The following is a 25031-nucleotide window of genomic DNA, read 5'->3' as shown; positions in this document are numbered from 1 at the left end:
TAGGAAAGGAAATAAATTCACCACAAGAAAGTATGACTAAGTAGTCTATGCCCTAAATGTGACCTCTCTTTACAGAATCCGAGTAATGTCCTCTGTTTTTTAATAACACTCTATCAAAAGCTTAGAAATCATCTTCTCCCCACTTCATCTTTTCCACCAGGTAGACATTATTTTCTTTCACTAGAGATGCAGCAGCCAACAATACTCGCATTTGTTTACCTACTTCTTCCTTCTTGTCAAAAGGTGTGTACAGTTCTGAAAACACTCACCACGGATGGAAAATCAGCAGGGAGAATTGTGACAGTTTGAGATGTCAGAGCTACAGTTCATTTTGTTTTAAATTTCAGGGAGTAAAATGGTCCATATGTATTAATAGCATGTTAAACATAAAAACCTGATAAAACGGCATGCTAGTGCAAAATGCCACTAGCCACTTACAAAACAGCTGCTGATTATCAGTCAGGAGATACTTACCTGGCTTACATGAATGGGTGTTAATATCAAATCCAGAACACCAGACCAGCCAGAGAAAACACCCAGTGGTATCGCATAGGCTAAAGCAATCATCAAGAATCGGAAATTGCTGTGAAGAAAAAACCCTGCCATTAGCCTCAGCTTATATTAAAAACTGCACCAAGATTAGCCAGGAGAGTAAATCACATCCTAGAATCTATATTCTGCCCATCAAAAAAACAGTAAACATCCGAAGGAAGAGTGAGCCAGGGAAAACAAGAAAGGTATCCAGCCATGTTACTGAATTTCTTGTGGCTGGTATGTGACTACCTTAGCATTGTGATAATAGAAAAAGCCAGTCTCTCCACATAGTTCAATGATTTCTGTAAGATTTATGCTGGGCTCATATGTTTTTCATTTCTGCAAGCAATTCTTCCATATACTGGTATGGGCAACCTACTTTGCCTAAGTGTATGTTAGGAATAACAAACACTAATTTAAAAGATTAAAAGCTTATTTCAAAAATAAAATCAAGAGATTCATCCCTGTTGAACTGTACTTAAAAATCAAAATACCCCAAACCTGTTTTAATTCTCTTTATTTTGGTGAAAGGAAAGCTCTGGAAATGAGGCAGATACAGTTGCAAGAGTGGAAAATTTTGACAATTTGAACTGGTACAAAACAGAGACAGATATAATATTCTAAATAGTCAACATGTTTGCTTTTCCCCCCAATTATCCAACCTTTAGTATTCAGTGAAGGTGAAACAGTCAAAGCTGCATCATCATCTTCAATGTACAGAGCTAAACAGGAATTTAACCAACTATTTCCCCCACTCACCATAACTGAAAGCAAATGTGAAATCCTTGCTAAGAAACATCCAAGTCTTCCTCAAAAATGTTTCAAATGGGAAAGAAAATATACTTTGGAATCTGAAACAGCGATATTTTAAACTGAAGAGATTTTAGGGTAACTCCAAGGTCAGTTATTTCATGGCACATCTGTGTAACCCCAAACGTGGCTCCCTCCAGTCTCAAACAATTGACATAAAATTGATCCTGATCAGTACCAGTTCCTTGGCAAGCAGTGGCAATTTGATAGCACACAGTTACGAAAGCCAAGAGGGAGAGAGAGATTCAATTACTCTCCGAAACATTTGTAAGTTTGCAGCTTACACTGTTTTACTCCCTTAGATGCTCCACACACCAGCCAGTGCTTTTTGCACTGTTCTTTTTCACACATCCTCTTCTTGAATAACACATTTCTATCCCATGAACATATCCTCTGCTTTCAATATCATTCGTCACATTTATCTTTTAACGCAAAGAAAAACAACTCTCGAACTTTCAGCACTTCTATACATTAGTTATATATTTCTCTGAATGCTACTGTCTGCCTGACAACTTCTTTTTTCTTTCTTAAGAATGCCATACTCTTATCCCAGTGTACCTTGTATCACCTTGGCACTTGGCACTATTTAATACTATCCTTGTGAAAGTCATTTCAACATAATAAAAAGGAATTTTGCATGGACTTTCTAGAGCCATATTGTAGATTGCTAAGAGTAAACAAGTCTGAATGCAGTGTTCTGAAATAACACTTGCTGAATATTCAAAATCTTTGGCTAGCTGGACCTCAACTTCATTAAAGAGCTACTTTTGAAGAAGAACTTTGTCCTTTACTTCACCTGCATTTTCTGTGGTGTATTTATTTTCTGTAACTCAAGCAACTCCGATGTGGGACAGCTGCTCTGGGACAGAGCCTGCTCCCCTGCCTAGTCTCCACAACAAGGTATGTGACCAGGAGAAAGGGAGCCTGGCAGTGACAGAGACACTGATCACCAGGTGTCATTCTGCCCCCTTGCCCAGCAATACCTCATGCTGGCTAAAGCCATTCAAAACACACATCTTCAGTAGCAGCTCCTCTTTTCATGGTTCCAGTCACTTGTGCACAGCTTTTGCAATTTTGCAATTGCTCCAGTAAAAGTAGAAAAATGTGCTGTCTGTCACACCATCAGCTGTTGAACCCACACTGTTTTCCATCCTATCAGCAATGACAGGATATCAGCATTAGCCTCTCTGTTAAACCATTCTGCTGGAATATGAATTGATTTTTTCTTCTGTTTTTTTCAAAAACCTAACACCACTAGAATCTATAAGACAGGCTGGTTCAGAGGGGAGCCCCATCAAAGTCTGTCATAATTTTCAGAGTAACTTTGACAGTGCTTATTAACATCAGGCACATTTTGAGCAGATTCCATTACTGGATGGGGATGTTGATGAAAGTGTCATTAAAGCAATAATGACGCATAAAACCCCTGATACAAAATTTCAAAATTGCTTACATAGTCCCTAGAACATATAAAAGCCATGTAACTGGCTAAAAGTATCTTATTACTTCAAAACAAAAATCACAACACATTTTTTAAATTCAGGTTTTAAGACTTATCAACTATTTACTTGTATCACGATTTTTTTCCATTGAAATTTGTGGAATTTTCCTGAATGAAATGAAGTTTCCTGAACTGGGGAAATAAAAACAAGTCATATTTGCTTCACCCAGGAAACTGAGAGAGAGCACCACACATTTTCTAATGGAAATTCAAACTACACTTGTCACAGTGTGTGATAGACTGTTAAAAGATTTGGGCTTAGCTCCCAAACCATGACCAATCTGTTGTCTCCCACTGCAGGCTGAGAGAGCTGGTATCAGGAGATAATCAGACATCAACTAATTGTTACAATCTGTCAGAAGGAGGAACCCTCCAAATCAGAAGGAAGAATCAAATTCCTAAGAAAGCTCCCCAAAAAGGGCCCACAGAGGATGGCTGACCTCTGCTGATGGTGTAACAATTCTGCAAGAAGCAGCTATGTAGGTGATTGCCCAAGGACCTGAAGGCACGAAGGAGTGTGGGAGTTGCAAGGATGCGATAGGTCCCCTTGGTGTGCAAGGTAAAGTTATGCTATGTTGCTTTATTTTGAAGTAATAAAACTGCAGCCTGGCAGAGAAAACAGGGAAATGATGAACATCTCAGCTCTCCTGAGTGTATCTGGTGCACAGCTGGGTCAGCCCACCAGCTCACACACACCCTAAATGCCTTACACACAGTTCTTACACCAAAGGGTAAGTCTACAATAAAAGGATGTCACAATTTCCTGGTACTCACCTGCTGGTTACCTTCAGACTACACTACCAAGACTCTGAGCCAAGATGAAGCCTAGATTAGGCAGGCAACAGAGCTTAGAAGCCTAATGAACCAGATGATGGATCTCTCTTGAAGCATGGCAGATATAATGCTTTTCTTTTATAAAACTCCCTTGCATGACAGATTGTTACTGAACAGCTCCCCGAGATAAGTGGGTTTAATGATGAACTGTTGATTGTTTCATGTACAGAGGAATGAAGTGCCTTTGATAAAGGGTAGCATGGAAGAATGCAAGACCTGAGGGATGAGATATATAATTATCAACCTGTCCACATTTTAAAAAAGCCCTCTGGGTTTTTGGAGACACTATAAACTATACTCATTATTTAAGAGTCCAGTTTGATTTCTTAAGTTTCACTGGTTATTGTTAACAGTAAGCCAGCTGTGCTGTTTACATCCTGACCTTACCAGTATCTCAGGTCCACTGTTTATAACACCTTGAACATGGAATCTAATGGTTATAAAACTCCCAAATGGAGCACTGTCAACTGAAATTTTATATTTCACCTGAGGAGACAGTTGCTGTTTGAATTTCTGCTCAACAGCAACATTTTTACAACACGGCCCTCAGGCAGGGTCTAAGGCACATCAGCTTGGGTGCAGAACAGCATTATTGTGTGTGCTAAGTGTCCTTAAGGGAACTGCTATTTTTTAATACCCTGATTAGGTCACTTTGCAGACTAACCACCCACATCCTGAGTGCCACTCTGCTCCAGGATGAACACATAGGATTAAGCATCTTGCCAACTATTTACTCCCCCAAACAACAACAACAACAAAAAATAAGCCTCCAAAAACAAAAGAAAACCCAGTGACAACAAGGGATGAATTGTTTTCGCTGCCTCTAAATACAACTATCGAAAGTACAGCCCACAAAAGGTCTGTAGTAACTACATGTCTAAAGCTGCACAATTACCAAGCTTCAAGCAGCCCTTTATATGCAGATTCAGCTCCTACATCACTCAACAAACAATTACAGCAAGAGTCAGAAGCTTCCCAGTGAAGTCAGTCATATTCCGTACCAGGGGAGCAGCTCTCCTTTGTCCTGGGAAGCTCCTCAGTGCAGTATCATCTACAGGGCATGAGCCTTCACAGTTATTCACCATTAATATTACAGTTGCTTTAGCTGCTCCTCTGAGATCACATTTCCATTACACAAGACACCATACAAACACTGGGGGGAAGTAAGGCTATCTTACCAAAAGAACCCAAGAGGGAGAAGCTGCAATACTGTCACTTTCTTTATAACCTCTCTTTATTTTTTTACCTAAAAATTCAAAGGAAGCTAGCTCACCTTTGAGCCTATCCAGAAATCTGGAGGCTATCCCTATTCCCACTTCATATTTTAATGTACAATTAATGAGATGCATTGCTTCCATGGCTGAATGAAAGCAGCTGAACAATCCTTCAAACGACAAGTAAACCCCAAATTCATTCCAATATAATAAGCAGAGAAGAAACCAACTTAGAAATTAGTTTTGCCCAGTGTTGTTTCCTGTTTTCTCAGTGCTCATTTTTAACTATCTTGTATAACCTGATATAACAGAAGCACTGCACAAGAAAAGCCATGCTAACAGGATGACTAAAGCACTGCTGGTGCTGAAGGACTGGCATGAAGACTGGAGATATACACAGTGGTTTAAAATTTAATGTCTGCTCTTTAGCAGTTAACATCCTTTTATGTCTTGACATTAATATTTAATTTTATTTTGTTTAAAAGCACTACAAACCAACTTATTTGCTCAATGAGAAGATTAAAGCACACTTGTTTTTATTTACTTAGGCACTGATCTGCTTTGAAGTGGAAACCCAATGAGGTCCTACCTTAAGAGTCTGCAAAAACTTCTCCTGTAGCTGAGCCGCTGGCTCGCTGCAGCCACGCTGGGGGGGAATGGAGGGCGCGAGGGGAAGTAGGCCAACGCTGCAGAAAATATCAGGGAAACCATTCCAAATTCTAAACAGGAGGGCAAAGAAAAACAAAACCAAGAACAGATGTTAGCGGTGAAAGACTTACTTCACTACAGTGCTGTTATCAGCCAGCCTCTGAGATATAAATCCCACCACAAGTGCTTGACTGCTCCTGACAACAGAATTCCGTAACTTGAAGGAGAAATTTATTTCTCCTTCCCCAAACAAGATTTCAAATTGAGATGGAGAATCAATGAGACTGGCAGTCCATTCCAGTGATAGGTGCTGCAGAGAACCAGGCTCACACACAGGGAACTCAGTGAAGCAAAAGGAAAGCTTTTGCTTTTTCTCTTCAGAGACAACTGCAGTATGAGGATTTGGCCACGTTTCCTTGCGATGGAAGTAACTCAGTGCAGGTAATAGCATGCTAGAGACTTTAAACAGATGGGACTTGGGAAGCCCCAGGGCATGGAATAACAATTATTCATTGCACAAGATGATGAAGGCAAACAAAAGGTCAAGCAAGGCAGCAGTTCCAACACAAACAGTACTACATGGCAACAGAATATAAAGAGCAAAGTGCAGAAGCAGCCATGGCTCATGAATAGAAAAAGCACAGGTAATAGGGAGGAAAAAAGAAAGAATACAGCTGTTTGTGGATGCTCTGCTTGTTTAGCAGCAGGTAATCCAAATCTTTGAAAAATTTCATAGCAGAAGTTTGGACCTGAGCTTGAAAAGTGATGAGCACTTCACAGAAAACAGTAAGTCCCATGAGCAGACATTCTGAAGAGAAACAACTCTACCCATAGTCAGTCTAATTAATTTGTTTTACAGGTGTTTTACAATGTATACTATGTTCTCTACAGTTCTCAATCCCAGTATTTCTCCTATCCCCTTTGAAAACAAGATTCTTTGCTGATAGAGAGAAAAATGTATAGCTGAAGTGTGTTATCTTAAAAGAATTTGTGATCTTGTAACAAAGAAGTGTTCACTGACACTACAAATAAATTCCAGCAGAGCTGGATACTCAATTACCTTAATTTTCTTTTTTCTTCTCTTTTTTAATAAATCAATATGAACATGGCACTTTGCCAGGTCTTCTGCTAAACTCAAAGAAAATAAATTCAGGAAACTGAAAAGTAAATAACAGTCTAAATGGATCAGCTGGAGATGGAGAAGTGAAATGAATGCTTCTATTTGGCATATGGGAAAAAAGGCATATTGGGAGTGTGACAATGCCATTTTTCATGATCAAATACTAAAGGACTCATTTTGAATTATGTGGTGTCTCTTTTCCTGCTGTGGTGTAACTGCATGTTTTGAGTACCAAGGGCACTTTAACTAAACCTTCTCACTCCTCTGCTCTTCAGAAAATAGATTAACTTCTATCTTCGTGCACATTGTTTTGGAAAACATGAGCAGTGACTAAAGAACTGGCTGTAACTGATCATCCCAGACCTAAGAAATGATGAGATGCTCTGTTACTACAGGAAGATGCTACACAGCTCTTTAGTAAAAGCTGCTTATCCCCACTCCTGCCTCTATTCTACATATAAGTTTACAGGCACACATACATACACCCATACACACATTTTAATCACACATTAAAGGAAGATTTAAGACTGCAGACAGGTATAGCCAATCAAGAATGTGATCACACAATCCCATAAATTTTGGCCAAGGCACTCATTGTTTAACACTGTTATACTGCAATTCTGTAAGGGGAAAGCTCAGGATTTTTTTCTGAAGAAAGTAAACCACATCAATAATTTTTTAAAATCATACAAATATTTCATAACAGGTGCCCATCTGGGGCTGCATCCATTCACTGCCTCAAGATTTCTACCTGTCAAGCTGCTGTAGTAGGAGCAGTATAGTAACCTTTTTTTGTTGTTTGTTTTTGTTTTTAAATTACTAAGTTCAACATGCTGTCCTTGTAGTACCTTCTTGCAACTCCTTAATGTTTCCCAGTCTTACACTTTGCAGGCTAACAAATTTGCCTAGAAAGCTCTGCTGTCATGCACAAATGAAAAGTGACAAATTCACTGTGGAAACAAAAGCATCTCCCTCTGTTGAAGAATATGAGTTTTTAGTGCCATCTTAGCTTTGTATACAATACTTACACCTCTATCAAAAGTCCAGGTACTGCCAAACACATCTGATTCCTTACATATTGAAATCCTTCCTCAGTAGGAAACCCACACCCTTATCTCCATACTTTACCAAATTAGAGGAAGAGGAGTACAATCTAAAACTTTTCCAGGTCAGGTAAGCAGTGAGTAAAAGTAAGCAAAATTTGGAAGGTAAGAAATAGGTCAATGCTGAAAGCAAAGGAGCTGAAGTCACAAGACAGAGGCTCTTTAGAATCTGCCAACTTCTCAAAATGATGGATGCTCTAATACAGAGCAAAGCACATGGAATGGGGCAACTCATAAATTAGTATGCAGAGACACAGACATGTATATATCTGTGTACTGGTTGAGGAGTGAAACTGGAATGCTTCACAAAAGCTGGGTACCACAGCACAGGGACTTGTGACGTGAGAGATGCCTGCATCTTGGCCTAGGAAGCAGGCACCCTGATACTTGTGTAAACCCCAAACAGACAAAAAAAAAAAATAAAGAAAAAAGAAATATAAAGATGTTTACAGAGCCACAAGCCTTGATGACAAAGTATTCTTCCTTCAGACAAGCTATTCACAGCACAAAAACCTGTTCAATCCCAGAACCCCTCCTCCCCACCTCGTTTTGTGGGAACATTCAACATTCCAGGGGCCATGAGGGCTCCTTACACACACACAAACACTTTTTATTTTAAACAAATGATTTTACATCGATATTTAGGAAAGCACAAGGCTAAAAGTTCTGGCTGCAGTCCAGAATAATTCATGCTTCCTTACACTATTCAGGTAGTACATTTCAATCCTGATTTGCTACATTTGTACTACTCGAGCTGTGAACCAGAATGTGCAGCAACACAGATGACACAGAAGGAGGTGTGGCAATTCAGCTGAGCTCTTAGTCCGTGTTTGAGATAAAGGAACAGCAATTTATTAAAACACAGAAGAGACTGAAGTTAACAGAGCAATTTTAGAATGGGCATATAAGCAATTGCTTTGTAATCATGTTTGAGCTTAAGTCCTTGGAAAATTTGCACACTCTTGGCACACTACTGATCCCAAGTTAACAATTCACAAAGTTACTGTTTTTTAAAAGACATCACCTAACTTTTGGAGGCTGCTTATTTAACGCTAGCTCAGCAAAAGCAACAAGCTCATTAGAAATGCAGAGTGCCTACCCTGTGACACTGGAAGGACAAGTCATACCAAACCTGACCACACTGAAGAAGTGGGGAAGCGGGACCTTTGGGTCCAGCTTCTTGTTCTTCTACATTCTGCAAAACCTTTACTACTGATCTGTGAAGTCAGTTTGAGTTTAGTTTTCTGCACAGCTGTTTAATGGGACAAATAATACCCTACCACACCTACCAGGTATTTTTTGTCCCACAGGTGAACAGAGCTGTTTGCTCACTATCAACCCACCATGAAGCAACCTGTCCTTCCACCTCTGGAGCCCATGGGGCACCAGACAGTACAGGGAAGCAGTCAGCAGGAACCTTGTGCCTTCATCTCTCCAGGTAAACAGGGCTAAGCTGAGATACAACAAATCCCATAAGGGATTCAAAGCAAACTCCTCTTTGACAATTCTTTGCAATTTTAAACCAGTTGGAGGTTTTCCATCATTACTGTGATTCACTGCAGGTCAGCAATGTTCACAAAGAAGCTCTCTGTCACTGTCAGGGTTTGCAGCTTCTGAAAATATACATCCCATAGGACACAAACACCAGCACAAATAAAACACCTCTGTTCAAAGTACTTTCAAACCCTAAGTGAGAAATACAGATGCCCCACAAAACACAATTCCCAGGAAGCTGAACAGCTGCAGTAGGCTCATCGTGTGCTGGGACCAGTGATCCCAAACAGGTCTACGAGGGTGCTCCCACATCCTTGACAGCTCAGAAAGGCAGAAAGAGCCTTGCTGACATGTGAGGCAGGCAAGACCTGAACCTTGGTGGCAACATCCATCCCTGTTTCTGAGATAAATGCTTAGGAAAAGCTCCCAAAAGAGAACAGAAGAGAATGTGAATCTAACGCACTGCTGAAGGCAATGTTTCTAGTGCTACCAGACTCAAAACAGTGGTTTTAAGCACAACATGGTATTTCCTTAGGCAGATTAATTTTTCCCTCTCCATGGAAAATCTGTGGAGAGAGAGCTAAAACACTTCTCTAATTGCTAGGGTTTTCCTCCCCTTATCTACTGCTCCTCAGGAGAAAACCTGACTTGCTTTCATTTTTCCTCCTCTCACACTAGCCATGTTCATCTGACACAAGATTTTCAGAGCCTCACACCATATTTACTTGTGAAAAAGGCTTAGCCAAACCTGAATTTCCTTGTTGTTTCATTTGAATCCAGTAAAAAGTAGGTTACTCAAAAATACTTGCTGAAGTCATGATCCAAATTCTATTACACTTTCTTTAAACCAAACATTAAAGTGGCCCTCACCCAACAAGAATATTAACTTGACAAATTTCCACAAGAATAACGTCCAGGAATAAATGATCACAAACAGCTAACTCAATCCCCTAAACCTCCATATAAACTACACAGTATATGTATGTTAGGACTTCTGGAACACTTAGGACTAAGTCCTGGCTGAATTTCAGAGGATGCAATTATAGAGGGGAAAAGCCCTGTAAGATGTGCAACTCTTAATGCTGTACCAATTTATATCCACTAAAAATCAGAATGTAGACACTTAAACCACTTAACCAATTCTGTTTCCTTAACATTTGCAGCTAATTTTTCTAAGCGACAGGAAGAGGCATAGAAGCCATTGCAATAAAAACAGCAGGGACATTAAATCCAAGTTTTATCAGGTGAATTTTATATCAGTGATTTTTTACACAAAACTGCTGCCACTTCATTGAAATTGCTCACCAGCAGGAATTACGTGGTTTTAGCTAAAAACAAGATCTATTGTGTTTTAATTTCAGTGTTTCTGATTCTGTAGATTCTGCAATACTAATGATGCAATCACACTTGAAAGGCACGTACAGGTCATAAATTAAGGCTCAGTTAATGCAGAAGAGGATTTAATACTAAAGGACTATTGAATTTCCATCCTTACAGACACAGTAGAAGAAACCCAACCTGTCATGGAAACATATTTTTAATGAAAATTCAATAAGCAAAAACCAGTTTTGAAGCTCAGGGAAACTCTAAGAAGACATTTCTCCTAAGATCAGCCGATACAAACAACTGAATTACTTTTTTTTGCGAGTCAGTCTGTACAAAAGGCTATTTTAAAACTTTTCCTACACGAAAGGGAAAAAAAATTAAGCCTCCTGACTTGATTATTTTCCCTCAGCCAGAGACCAGATCCTGTGCAAACCAGCCACTAGAGGGTAGTGGTTCTCAAGCACCAAGCACACAGGCAAGCATGTACGTGTTGTGTTTGTAGGCGTTGTGGTTGACCCACACCTGCATAGAGCACGGCCTCGATGCGGTCCTTGATGTGCTGGGTGTTGCTCAGTGACACCAGGTGAGCTGTGCCGTTGGGAGGAGGCACCACCAGAGGCCCCACCAGGAAGGCAGCAGCACAACCCAGGTAGTTGAGCAGCGAGGCGATGGCCGTGGCCGTGGCGCGCTCGTCCGGAGAGAACCATGTCGTGGAAAGGAACGGAGCCGCGTTCATCACCGTGGGCCCCGCCAGGCCGTTCAGCAGCTGCCCGCCGTGAATCAGCCTGAAAGACACAACACACCATGGCCATTGGGATGACAATTGCTTGCTGGGGTTTTTTAATTAAAAGGCATGTGAGATACCAAGTGCTGGAGACGGAGCTACTGCACCAAGAAATGGAAGTGACAAAGAAGGATATTCTATACACTAAAAGAAACCAAATTAAGATTGATTTAAAGAATCCGGAGCTACTCTGATCTCATTACCTCATACAAAAGGAGAAGCAAATGTTCTCTTCAAAGCAGAAAAGGAGAAGGGAATAAAAGGGACTTGCTTTGCAGCAAAGAGGTATCATGACAGGATATAAAAGCAGAAAAGGTATAGCAGCAGAAAAGCTTTAAATTACAAACATTGTAAATCTGACCCTCCTGCCTGCATAAATCCCAACCGAAGATTTAAATTAGTTATGGCATATCCAAAATTGAAACACTTCAGCAAAATACTCTGCATATTTTTTCACTGCATTATTTATTTTTATTTACACACTCAGATGAGCTCTATGTGCCTACAGATGAGAAGGCCAGGCTGTTAGGGTTTCCAAGAGAGTCGTCTTCTCCAGCAATCTGGCCATTCTCAACATAGTGATGAAACAGCCAAGTAAACCCAGATTTTTCTCGTTTTTCACACTCGTTGGGATTTAACAGATAAGGCTGGTGACAGAACTGAGATAGTACTTCCAAGCAGTGAAATCTCTGCAAAGTTTGGCTTAATATTAGCACAATGAACAAATACAAAAAGGACTTTTTGAAGACTCTCCTACGTGTGGATTTCAGTCAGAAATCTTCCACTTTGATTTTTCCAAAAAGTCATCAGCCATGGAAGGCAAAACTATTTTGGAATTTTTATAAAAACTTCATGTCTAAAAAACAGCTAGAGTCACATGAGATACTGCAACCCTCCAAAGTAAATCTATTCATTGTGCAATAAAGTGGTGACAGATGATATTTTCAAATAGGTGGTGTTTTTCTAACCATAGCAGGAACTCAATGTTATTGCTGCAAGACTTGAGTTGTGAGACATAAAAAGCTCTGGCCTGAAAATGGGGAAACATAAGCCAGTATTTAGGCAATGCTTCAAGTCACAAATGGCTGAATAATATACAGTGTAGTAGGAGTTTTTTAAAGCACACAAAAGAACCCAATACGCAAAAAAATGCCTACAGACTCTTTATTGAATTAACAAGGAAGATTGCAACAGAAAAGAATAGATGCTACTGATTCTCAGTGGATTAGAAATAAAATTTTTAAACAAAATTACAAAAAAAAAATACAAAAAAAGAAGCACTATTACATATCACCTGAAGGAAACTCTTTCTGACTGGGACAGAAATAATATTCACTCTTACTTATGCAATTCAATGTTTTAGGAGGTTTTTTTAAATCCTCACACAAAAATGAGAGATTTCATTACTGGTGTTGATGTGCTTCAGACGGACATCACCAAGGCATGGTCAGGCCTTGCCAATGCTTGTTAAACTGTCACACACACAAAACCAAAATGAAATTGTTTTAAATAAAGTACTATATAAACAATGCTCTGGTATTTTTCTGGAGGACACATTACATCAATCCCCTATGGTTACTCTCTAGTGTACTCAGGACAAACCAAGGTATTCTTGTGTACTTCAGTATTTTTATTCTACTTATTTCACTACAGTAAGTTATTCTCAAACTTCTAAAATATTCCAGGGTATTTGCAGAGCTACGGCACATCCCCAGAAACAACTGCAAACAACTACAATTTCAGTAGCAAGTGAGGTAACCACTGCAACATATAATGATTTTATTTTAGTATTTCCTCCTGCTCCAAAGTAAATTTAATGTTAAAATTGCATTCTTGTTACTGTATGCTTGGAAAACTGTGTCACCACAAAATAACCTTTATAGCTTTGGGTGCCATACAACCACTTCTGTTCATTGATACCACTCTGGTATTATTGTTTCAATTCAAATATGCCTCCTCTGTAGTCATCCTGAAGGCAAATAAAACTCAGTAAAATCAGAAAGAAGTGCAACAGCTCTGCAGCATCTGTGCTCATATAGGCACTTCATCTGATAGAAGAAGAAAATTTTTGTAAAAGAACCCCTAAACAAACCATCTAACAAAAGTCCACAATGTATATATTGTGAAAATTACACACATATATTCTTACCATGTACTTCAGATTTAAATTATGTCTATCAAACTCCATAATCGGAATAAAGCTCTATAACCAATCTCTATCCTCAAAGGAAGCAACAAATGTTAATTTTACTTTGCAGATCCCAAAGGAGAAAGTAGCCACTTTACACAAAATTTTAATTCTATATTAGCTTTTTCTCTTTGTTGTTTTGGATTTGTTGTTGTTTTGTTTTTGTTTTTGTTTTCCAAAGGGTCAGCCAATTTTGCCTCTCTCAAGGTGTCTTCTGTTGGTGTTTTCCTTGGCTGCTCTCTCTCCAGCCTTGTCCTGGCTGGTGTGCTCTGTTCACATGGATTTGCATTTTTGGCATTTATCACGCCTGACATTATCATCCAGGGTAGAGCATCTCTTATCTTCATATTGTTTAATTTCTCAAGTCCAACATATTTGAGTTAATAAACACCATTTTCAGACTAAATTGCCATCAATATACAGACTACTACCTCAAATATCTCTGGATATGATAACAGCTATTTTATCTCATTTTCAATACTGGCTTGAATTAAGCTACTTTTTCCTGAGAAAAAGATTATTTGCATGGTTCTTCTGCACATCCTTAACTCATTTCCCCAGAGAGGCAGGGATGAGAGATTCAAAATGCAATTCAGAGCATTTTCTAAGCTGCTGCTCTGGGAGATGTATGTAGCAGCTGCTCCACCTGACAGAGAAATATGAACACAACAGTTTTGGTGGCTTTTTGCTGTTTGTTACAACATCTTATCAGCACTGCACTAGATTTTGGTCTCGCGGTCCATGAGTCTCCTGTCATACACCATCAGTGCTAAAAATTGCTCCAACACCAAGAGAGGTTTGTTTCTGTTATCCCCTGATTTCTTATTGTTTCTGTTACTGAAAAGGTACAAAGAGGAACTGGATTTTCCCCACCACTATTCCAACTGCATTCTCCACAAGTTTTCTCTTTCCTGAGGAAAGGGATGAAAAGATAACTTCAGCTCAGGATCTTACCCAGATGGAAAAACATTTTTCAGTCTCATTACACTATCAAGTGTAATGTTCATCTGTTATTTACCCAGCACTGCTTTCAGATGTGTTATTTATCCAATCATCATTTAATTATTTTCATGTATCAAAAAGCAGAAAGCTATTGAGGTCAAATGACAGAAAATAACACAAGCAGAAGGCTTTTTAATCACAATCATGAAAGAGAAAATTGGAAAAAAGTTACACCAGAAATTCATTCTCAACTTACAAAATAATTGATGACTGTACCTTAAAGCAAAATTGGGGAAGTAAACATCTATCTAAAATATTTTGTTTCTAACTGTCTCAGTAGCCAGGTCAGGATTCATTTTGATATGTCAAGGTTTTTGCACACATGACTTCCCTGCTAATGAATTTATGTGCTCTGCCAAACTTTTAACTTGCAATTGAACATGAGCTCTTTATGAGTCCTTTTAAAGAAAAAAAACTATTTGAGGACTGATAGTAAATGGCAGTGTGAAATATCACATGCAAAAGCATCACAGTAATGAGTAACTTAGACATTTACATTATGTATCTATCAGTCTGAGAAAATACACATATGCACACACACACACATTTTTGCACAAAATAAAGATCACTTTTGTTTCTAAACTGGCCTCTGCACTGTAAAAATATACTACAAGGGCCAGTTCAAATACAGCAACAGAAATTAGAGAAGAAAAATTCTTCTTGTACTATACTGTCACCTCTTCCCCAATTTTTTTATCAAGTCACATTATAAATATTTAATTATGCAGTTTTCATCACTTCCCTGAGAAGACTTGATGCTAGTATCAGGAACTGACCTGGTTATACCTGCCTTATTCACTTCTTGCAGTCACTGTTGCAATATCCTAACAGGCAGCAACAAAGGAAAGCAAGGCTATAAATGCTGGAATTACAATATCACTGAGCAAACTGGGTATGAAAAAAGTGAGATTACACAGGAAAAAGGTTCTAGTGACTGGTGATAATACCATAGAGAGTTGAGATGGGAAAGCACTTCCATTTACAGTCGGCTTTATTTTTCTTTTTCTCCTTGTAAAAGTTGAAACTTTGCATGCATGGTCACTGCCACATCAGGTACTGGATTTGTTAAGCTATTTAAAAGCTGTGTGCTACACAAGTGCTTTTTCTAGGTAAAAAATCCAGACATTTAGTGTTCCTACCACTGTGTGTCTAATGCCTGGACTTAGGAGAATTTTAAATGAAAGAAAATCTCATTGGTTTCTGTACTCAGATGGGGAAGAAAAGGCAACACTGGAGGGAGAACTACTTACTCAAAAAATTAGTTTTGATACAATAGATTTAAAACCCACAACATTAAAATACATATCCAAAGTTCAGTTCAAAGATATGTTAAGTGAACTTTTTCTGGGAAGATTAAGACTGGAGAAGCTGGATCAGTATTTTATCTGATTCACAGTGTGGAAAAAGCATTTTCACTTTTTCTTTGCCAGACAACACAGTGAAGAGAAGGGCAGTCAATCCCAGCATGTTGCTCTGACTCTCTAAACACAATGACCCCAGCCAACTGGAAAATTCAATTCCTTTGCATCTTAGGAGGAAGTAGAGCTCATTTTAAGAGCCCTGAGAAGATGTGATTCTGGTGCAGGATTTTTTGTGAAACTTCTACCATGCTTTTCCCCACTTGCTGCCGTGAGAATTGACCACTTAGTCATTTTTCAAATTGCTATGTAAATATAACAAAAAAACCTCTGCAATTCATTTTTGCTACTGTTGGGCAAAGTGTGAGGAGCAACAAAGTCACTGAGAGTGCTTATTTTGGAGGAAGACAGTGCTATAGTGTCATAGTAAGTTTGCCACTTTCTGTGGAAAAATTTAGTACGTGAACTACAGATCCTAACAATTAATGCAAAAAGCAATTCTGGATAAAGAAGTTGATGTTTTATAGAAATGGATGGCTAGTATTTCTTTCACATGCCTGACAATTCCATTCACTGAAACAAGTGGATTGTTCAACTCCTGCTAATTTGGAAGACAAAATTGTTTATGTAATGATTAGCTCACTGTGGGAACTCCTGGAAGCAAATGAAAGACTCTTCCACTGGAGGACTTCAGAGAACTTTTCAAGTGCTACTGAATTTAGTGTCACTACACGGCAACAAAGCAAGCAAATACCTCCTATTCTACAGTGTCTATATCAATGTGTAATGCAAACTACTTGCCCAGAAAAAGGCACATGAAAAGCCATGGACATACCCACATCATGTATTAGGAGACTGATTATACCTCAGAGGGAACCAACATTAGTTTTGTCAAGAACCACTTCTGATTTTTCAGAAATCAGAAGGGGAAAGAGCTTCTCCTCTAAACTCACAACAATAAATACAACAAAAGAACCTCCTACTAAATGGAACTTTTTCAGGCACTTTTAAGGCAAAGAGAATTAGGGAGGTCGAATTCGTGCTTTACTGCAATTCACTGTTACAGAGTTTGAGGAGAACCAATGCAAATGATGTTTTGTTTATACCCCAAAGAGAGCACAGGGAGGCTCTATGTCTGGAAAAAGACTGGAAAGAAAAATACCTCTGGGTAAAGCAATGAATTCATCTATTAAAAATAACATTCTGATAGATGAATTTCATGGAAATGCACTTCCTTTCAATATTTTCATTAAATTATATATTTATACTACAAAAGCTTTCTGCCTTCTGGATATTCATGGATTGAGGCCATTAGCATTTTTTAGCTTGTTTTTGATGCATGCGACCATTGATATGTGGAATAATTTAAAGCTGTTTTTCTCCCATCAGTAAGAAATATTATTGCAAGCAGAAAGTCTGAGTCACTGTTTGGTACATTATCTCCAGAAATAGGATGAAAAAGAAAAGAGAAAAACTTAGAAATGCACATTTAGCCGTTTTCATCAGGAATGAGGCTCATGTTTTACCCCTGTATGAACCATGGCCCCAGCACAGTCAGTCAGGCCATTATGGGAGTGGACTTGGAAGGGACCACAGCATCTCCATCCCAGCCTCATGTCTCTTCTCCCACACTTAAAGAAAACAGCAAACATATTTACAGTGGTCGAAAAGATAGTGAGTTTTGGGGTTAAATTTAAAGGACTGGAAAACCAGAGTTACTCCAGCACTCATTACTGAGAGCCTGCCAAGAGAGAAAGTATTTGCAAGGAAGGAAGCAGCAATCTCAGGCCAAGAGCCTGAGGTGTCCATCAGACATCCTGACAGAGGAAAGGGATGAGGTGAATGTGCAGTGAGACCCCCTGGCACTGTGGTGACAAATTCCTTTGCCTCCTCACTGTTATTGTGCAGCCATCACACTTGTCACACAGCTCTGCGTGGGGAGGTGGTTCTTCACTTTATCGAGGTTTGAGAGATAAGGGCATATCAAGTCAAAGCTGAGGGGTTTTTTATTAAAACTTCTGTTTTCTGGTTTTTCTTTTAAAACTAACCAACTCCACAAACCCATCACTAAAAGAATAAATATTTAAAGCAACACTAATAAAGAACATACTCATCAAATATGAACAGACTCGAAGTACACAACATTGTAAACACCAAGTAGGCAATTACATTATGGGCTAATGAGGCAAAACATACTGAAAAAAATTATCAGGGAACTGCACCAGGACTGGTTGCTATTTGGGCTGCTGTGGGAGAAAGCTGATTAAGATTAGTTAAGACAAAAGAGGTCCTAAGTAGGATTTTTTAGTAGAAGAGTGTAGTAGGAGTGTACAAGGGATGCAGCAAATTAAGGAATGGGATAAATAAGACCTATTTAAATATTCCTCAATAATTTTTATTAAGTGAGTGAAAGAGCAAGAGGGTGTTTTGATTATAATGCAGCAACTTCAATATAAATTTGATTTAATACAAATTCTTTAAGGACAGAAATTAGCCACCATAATATGAGTCACAAACTAAGGCAAAGAGCTCAGTATAATTAAAACATTAAAAGCGTTTTACAGTTAAGGACACCACCTGCCATTATATGAGATGAAGCTAAATACCCCACAGAGAATATAAATTCTCTTCCCTTCCAGAACAGGCTTGCACTAACTGAGGTTGTACAAGTGCTGCCCACTAAATACTGCCACAATACCAAGCCCTTTCTGAGTTTCTTTTAATGTACCCCAAGAATTTATACAGGGTCTGTAAATTGTTAATTCAGCAGCCACGCTGGCTGCAGGTGGATGACACGCACTGTGCCACGGCCAAAGTCCAGGATAGGAGCAAAAGGAAAAGAGTGTTTATAACCAGAACTGTCAAGTCACCTCCCTTTTTCAGTACAGCTGATCCAGCTGAAGGAAAAGTCACTTTGGCTGCCCCTGGAGTAGCGGTGCTGAACAGGAGCTGCTGGTCCATCACAGGACACGTGGCTCACAGCAGCAGTGGCAGCAGGACCACCAGGCAGCCAGAGGGACACTAAATCATCCCCCACTACCATCAACAAATAAGCAAAGCTGGAAAAAAATCATAATCACTTAAGAACACAGGACCTCTAATGTAAAACAAATGCTTTGGAGCAGAGGTTAAAAAATAAAGCCTGATGAAGCTCTTGGTGGAAGTAATAAAAACAAAATGTTAAGTTACAGGGGCATAAAAAGTAAGTATTCCCCATGTAAACCTACTCATGAATGACCTCTTTCCTTTCTTCCCCACTTTCCTATTTTTCTGATGCCATGGATTAACCCAGTTCAGCTTCCCCCAGCACTGCAGCACAAACCAGCACCATCAGCATCTGGCAAGTGCTCAGTGTTAACGTTTTCCCTGTGTTTGCGAAGCTACAGCACACAAACAGGTATGTTTATTCATCTTTCTACTCCCAGACCCTCACTTTAGATTAAATCCTTTTTTCATTTCCCTTCCCCAGTGAGGTAGGGAGCACAAAACACTCAGCACACTCTGTCTTTATTTCTTACAGGCTGATTTGTCTACCATCCTCTCCTAACAGGCTCTTCTCATTCCCTAGAACACTTTAATTCCTCTTCTGCACAGATGCTCTTGTTTGGGTTGTTTGGGGTTTTTTGAACACAGAAGTGTGTTTAGTATTACCAGGAAATATGAAAATCCTATTATGTCTTTTCTTTACTAAAATAACCTCTTGAGAGATGCCCCTTTGCATTTTTCATACATAAGAATGGTGGCTCATAGCAGTCTTAGGATCAGAAAAGACAAATAATGAGATGATCCCATTCATTCTTTAGGCTTTCAGGGACAGAAAAGGGGGAAATCTGGAATTATTAAAGGGAAAGTCTAACAAGAGAAAAATACAAACTAGGTTGCCACTAGCCAATAGAACCAAAATGCACCAATGTGCTAAGAGAGTGAATCTTCACATATATTAAGAGTTCACAACAATATATCTAAGTGACATATTCAAAATTCTAAGAACTAGTAATATTAATAAAAAGACCTGTTTACAGGATATACCAGCTATTGGTGTGTCTCCTATAAACAACAGTGTAAACAACCACTCTGTTTCCACTGTAATTATCTGTGCTATTCTGCTGGATTCCCAACAAACATTTTAGCAGTACTTACTGCCAAGGAGCATCCTCTCACTGCCATGATTCAAGGTCTTCAATAACTACTTATCTGTTGTGAAATCTAATGTGAAGGACAAACACTACCAGCCTACAGCATAACAAGTTCTAATAAATTGCTTAATTAATGTGTTCAATACAAATGACAAATTATGTTACATCCTTTACTTCCATGTCTTTAATTATCCTGTCTTTCAAAACATTTTAAGAAGTCTTACATCACACAATCAGTTTTAAAAGCCAAAGATTTATGGCTGTGGGCTGATTTCATCATTTTATTTCCTTCTTTTTTACACGCTTCAGCTCATACAGCTTTTTGCCTAGATTTAAGATCTAAGATGTACGTAAATCTATTCCTAAACACAGAATACAAGGTAAATATGAAGTCCTATGTGGAGGGAAAAAAACAACTCTGATTTAGCCTATAAAAAAATGGCCTCCCAGTAATGTTATTGTTCAGGATAAAATAACCAAATCCTAAAAGAGTCCAATGAAAGTATTTACTCAGTGACAAGAAGGTGCCGGAAAGGACTGGACAAAATGCAGGCAAAAAAGCATTAGTTATGTTCTTGTAACTTCCAGGGAAGGGAAGAAGATTTAGGAAAGGTACAATTTGGTAACATCTTGTTTTCCTTTATGTTCTATATAATAGATATTAACTGTGAACTACATAAACAGGTGTGGCAAATGAAGTTTTCATAACACTTAGAAAGGACTAATAAATTTAGGGTCAATTTACTGTCATATATCTGGCACATATGACAAACCCAGAAGCACATGGTACATAAGAAAAATTCTTTTTAACATCCTTGTCTATGCGATAGACTCATTAAGCTCGCAGGTTACTGGACTGGAGAGAAAAACAGGTGAAAGCATATGGGTACATGAGAAGGACTTTATTAGTCCATGTAGAGGACGGATCTTCCATGGAAGCTCACACTTCAACATTTTCACCATGTACTCCCACTTCAGCCTGCACTGAATTTATGCAGTTCTGGTATGGATTTTCAGTAAAATTTTAGGTCATACACTGGCAGAGAAGAAAAATTCACCACAGAAAATTCACAGTTGCTTCAAGAGACACACTGAAATGTGCAATTTGAATTTCCCCTCATATGCATAGGCATCAAATATACTGAAAAGAGAGGTTAAGGTCCATGTTTAAAACATGACTCTGAGGACTGGGGATGATCTTAGTCTGATATTACATGCTAGAACTAAAAAGAGTAGACTAGAAAGGGGCTTAAGAATACACCTGGATATTACAGGTCTGTTTGAGATAAGGAGCATAAAGCAGCCAGGATTAAATGGCAGTCTTAACAGTGATTTCCTTACGTCTATGACTGCTCTGATAGGTGGTGGGCTTTAGTAGCTCTCCTTAATGTTAATCACAAGAGCTTAGGGAGCAGAGACTGCTACAAACTACAAAACCCTCAATCTAAGCCCTACAAACCTTATGAACATTCTTATAATTTTATGTATATTAACTTTCACAGAATTGTCCCTGGGAAATCTTCAGCATATTCCCACAGATTATTCACAGACTGAAGGAACACACTACAAAACACACAAAAGCATTTAAAGAAATTCCAGTTACACTGGAGTCTGAAATTCTTCCAATTAGCTTGTGTGTGATCTTGTCCCTCTGACAGGCTCTGTAACATTTAAATCGTTGTATTAAAGCATTTACACATTTAGAATAAGTGCATAATTTGGTGCTCAGCCAGTTGTGGTTAATGCATTAAGCAATAATGCTCATCTCAAAATTATTATTTTATTTGGTATCACACTTCAAATAATGGATGAAAACTGGCCTTAAGCCTTAACCCACAAAATAATGCAAGTTAAGGAGTATAACATCACACGGTCCGTACAATTATTTACAAAGTCTTAAGAAACTTCACTAAAAACCATTCTTTTGCTTCACACAGTTTGTCATAATTAATTCTTGGTAGATTTTTTAATCAAACTGTGTAAAAGATCAAGCTTCTTCCTCATGCAGAGCTACAACTCTTGAAAATTTCTTTTTTGGGAGTAGGATAAGTAGGCAAATTTATTAGTTTCAGCTGGAGAGGATATATATTTTCACAGCATGAATATATGAAATTATTAACCTTTTCCATCAGTATTCTGCTTATACTCTTTTATTCCCTATTTAGTTTTCAATAAATTTTAACATCATGTTTTATACATCTCACTCATCAGATTCTATAGAGTCCAAAGCCTTTCTTTGTTCTTGAAAGTTTCTCCTTAGTTATGTATTCCTTTGTTTCCTAGGCCTGCTTTCTGCAGCTACACCGGAAAACCTTGTCTAAAGGTGATAAGAATTTATGGAAACTCTCCTTTCCACTCCCCAAATGGTACCTCACATCTAAACCTCACCTGGGAATTTTCATCTTCTCAGCTATTTACAGTCTTCATCCTTGCTTTGGTAAAGCCTAGGGCAGCACATGTCTACATCATAAATTAAAAGCTACATGAACCACCACATTTCACTGCATTTAAGCTATCTTTCCCATTTGAAGGCTACTGATGTTTAACCCAAGACTGATGAGAATGAACAAACTGAATGCTGAGCACACCTTGAGATTTTAAGAAAACATAAACCAAGGATAAAATGAGGACAGATCTTTCTGGCCACCCAAACAGTGCATTTTCCTCAAAAGGGTCACTGTGAAGGGTAGCACAGTATGGTTAGTTCAGCCTGCTCTGCTCACAGAGTCCCTGAACACCCTGTCAAAATGGGCAACACTGGGCAACCACCATCAGGAGCACTTTGTGCGCTTCCTTATACGCTCACATTAGTGAAACTGCATCCCCTCACCTGACACTCTGCTCTCAGTTTACTTATCAGGGCTAGTTTTACAATTCCTGTGCTTTTTACATTCTCAGTTCTCTCTCTGAACCTCTTTCTTTGTTTTATGCACAGTACCCAGTCATCGGCTTTTAACTTCACACCAAACATTTTCTTTCTCAGCTTAAAAGGTTCCCAACCTGATTTTCAGGTTTAGCAATACTAAGGGAATAAAAAAAAACCAAACCAAAAAACAAACAAAAAATTCCAAACAACTTGCCGAAGTAATACCAGGTCTGCATGGTAGAATTCAAGTTGACTAGAATTCAAGGGGGAAAAAACCCAACCCACATAAAATATTTTATTTGTAAGATCTTTTCTTAGAGTTTACATATTATGCAAGTATAACTAGCAAAGAACCAGTGCTACTGCTTTTTTAAAGTAGCAGGAAAGAGTAGTAATGCCTGCATACTCCCACCTCCATCACACTAAGAGGCAAAAGAAAGTTAAGTGAACAAGTGATCCATAGTCCCTGGTTGTACAAAACGAGCACCAATCCTTAATGAGGATTCCCAGATTCAGGATATGTTGATGGAGCAATTAAATTGCTTGGTTTGTGGGATTTTTAGGAAGGAATCTCTATCTATCACAAATTTGTAAATGTGCATGTGTACAGCAGACAATCATTTAATGGCAGAAAAAGTACAAGGCTATTTTGGAACATGGACTGGAAGAGACCACATGAAAAAAGCCATTTTGCACAAATTCATCTGCCTCACGGCATGATCCCATACATTCAGTATGAGAAAATGAACTAATTATTTAACATTTGCATACAAATTACTTATTTTTGGGTGTTGAGGCATGGCTCCCTGTGTGATCTTGGGCCAGTTTCTGAACCTTGCTAAATCTCTGGTTCCTTATTTGCAAAGCAGATTAATATTAGTTATGCAGAACGGGGTGAGATTAAATTAACTCAAGCTTGTAAAGGACTTTCTGATCTTCAGATACTATGGAGAAGAAGGACTAGAAAAATCCATTTAAAAAGCAAAGCATCATGTAAACCCATGGTCACACAAAAAACATTTGGTATATCAACTTCATACAGAAAACTTGTACTAACGTTTCTTTATAGCAGCAGCAAAAATTATATTAGCAGAAAGAATAAAATATGTATATTAAAAATAATTAATTCACTTACTTCTTCCTAATTTCTAGATCTGAAACTGGAACACATCTCAGGCCAGCTCCCAATACCATGAGGGATGATGTTAGCAGCACTGTTACCCTCAGACCTAAGATGAAAAAAACAACAGTATTTTACAAGTTAAATCAGTAATGTTGCAAAAGAAATGTTGCTTAAATATATATATATATATATATATATTTAAATGCAGTCTCACAAAAATAACACCTATTTCTTTCAAATCATAAGCACTTTGGTGCTGATATAAATTCCAGACACATTATGAGCTATTTTCTACACTTACACTTCAGAATTATAAAGGCTTGCTCTTGGCACAGTAACACACATGACTGTATCCAAAATCTTTACAGACATTCTTGAAAGTGAAAAGTGGTTATAAAAGTATCATCAAAATGTACAATATTCCCTTCAGAATCAGAGGCATCGGGGAACATGCTTTACTGTGTTATCTGAAATCTAGGCAGATGCAAAGAAAAACCTGGACTTGTTCATTCTTCTCCAACCACTTAATGAGCACAGACACAGCACTGTTATTGTTTTCTTTCGTAAAGCAGATATGCATTTCATCCCAAAGAAAGAACTATTTATTCAGGGGAAGAAAAGTGTGAGTGTTTTTTTGCAGTCCTTGCAATTAGGGCAGATTTTTGCTGCTCTCAGCTCAAATTGTCAGAGGTTGTAAATATCATACATTAGAAAAAAGCCACAATTGACTGATTCCTTGAATATGTTTTTTTCCTCATGCGATTTTCAACTGAGAAGTAGTTAGATTAGAAACAACCTTATCTTCGTGCTGCAATTCCTTTTGCCAGCAGTTTGTTTGCTGCTGTTAAGGTGTTTCCATCAGCAGCAGAGAACAGTGACAGCTGAGGAGCTTAAGCTCCAGAATCTTGCAAAACACCAAAATCATAAATACTCATAATTAAAAACCACAGACAGTTTGCATCTGTGAAGTTGCAAATTTGGAAACAATTT

At 38.4% G+C, this 25031-nt stretch overlaps 1 protein-coding gene across 1 annotated transcript in view; it reads right to left on the bottom strand.

Annotated features, from left to right (window-relative positions):
* The window catches only part of SLC49A4 (solute carrier family 49 member 4), a 69697-nt gene that overhangs the window by 26250 nt on the left and 18416 nt on the right, over positions 1 to 25031 (bottom strand). Inside the window, exons 2-5 of the mRNA XM_033064341.2 lie at positions 24054 to 24147; positions 11107 to 11369; positions 5483 to 5612; positions 475 to 583 (exon numbers count right to left, since the gene is read on the bottom strand). Coding sequence (XP_032920232.1) covers positions 475 to 583; positions 5483 to 5612; positions 11107 to 11369; positions 24054 to 24147 — 596 coding nt within the window. The remainder of the gene's footprint in view (positions 1 to 474; positions 584 to 5482; positions 5613 to 11106; positions 11370 to 24053; positions 24148 to 25031) is intronic.

The sequence above is a fragment of the Catharus ustulatus genome, chromosome 7 (genome assembly GCF_009819885.2).
Source record: "Catharus ustulatus isolate bCatUst1 chromosome 7, bCatUst1.pri.v2, whole genome shotgun sequence".
Classification (NCBI taxonomy): domain Eukaryota; kingdom Metazoa; phylum Chordata; class Aves; order Passeriformes; family Turdidae; genus Catharus; species Catharus ustulatus.
The sequence above is the reverse complement of the archived record's forward strand: the minus strand, read 5'-3'. Positions and strand labels throughout refer to the sequence as shown.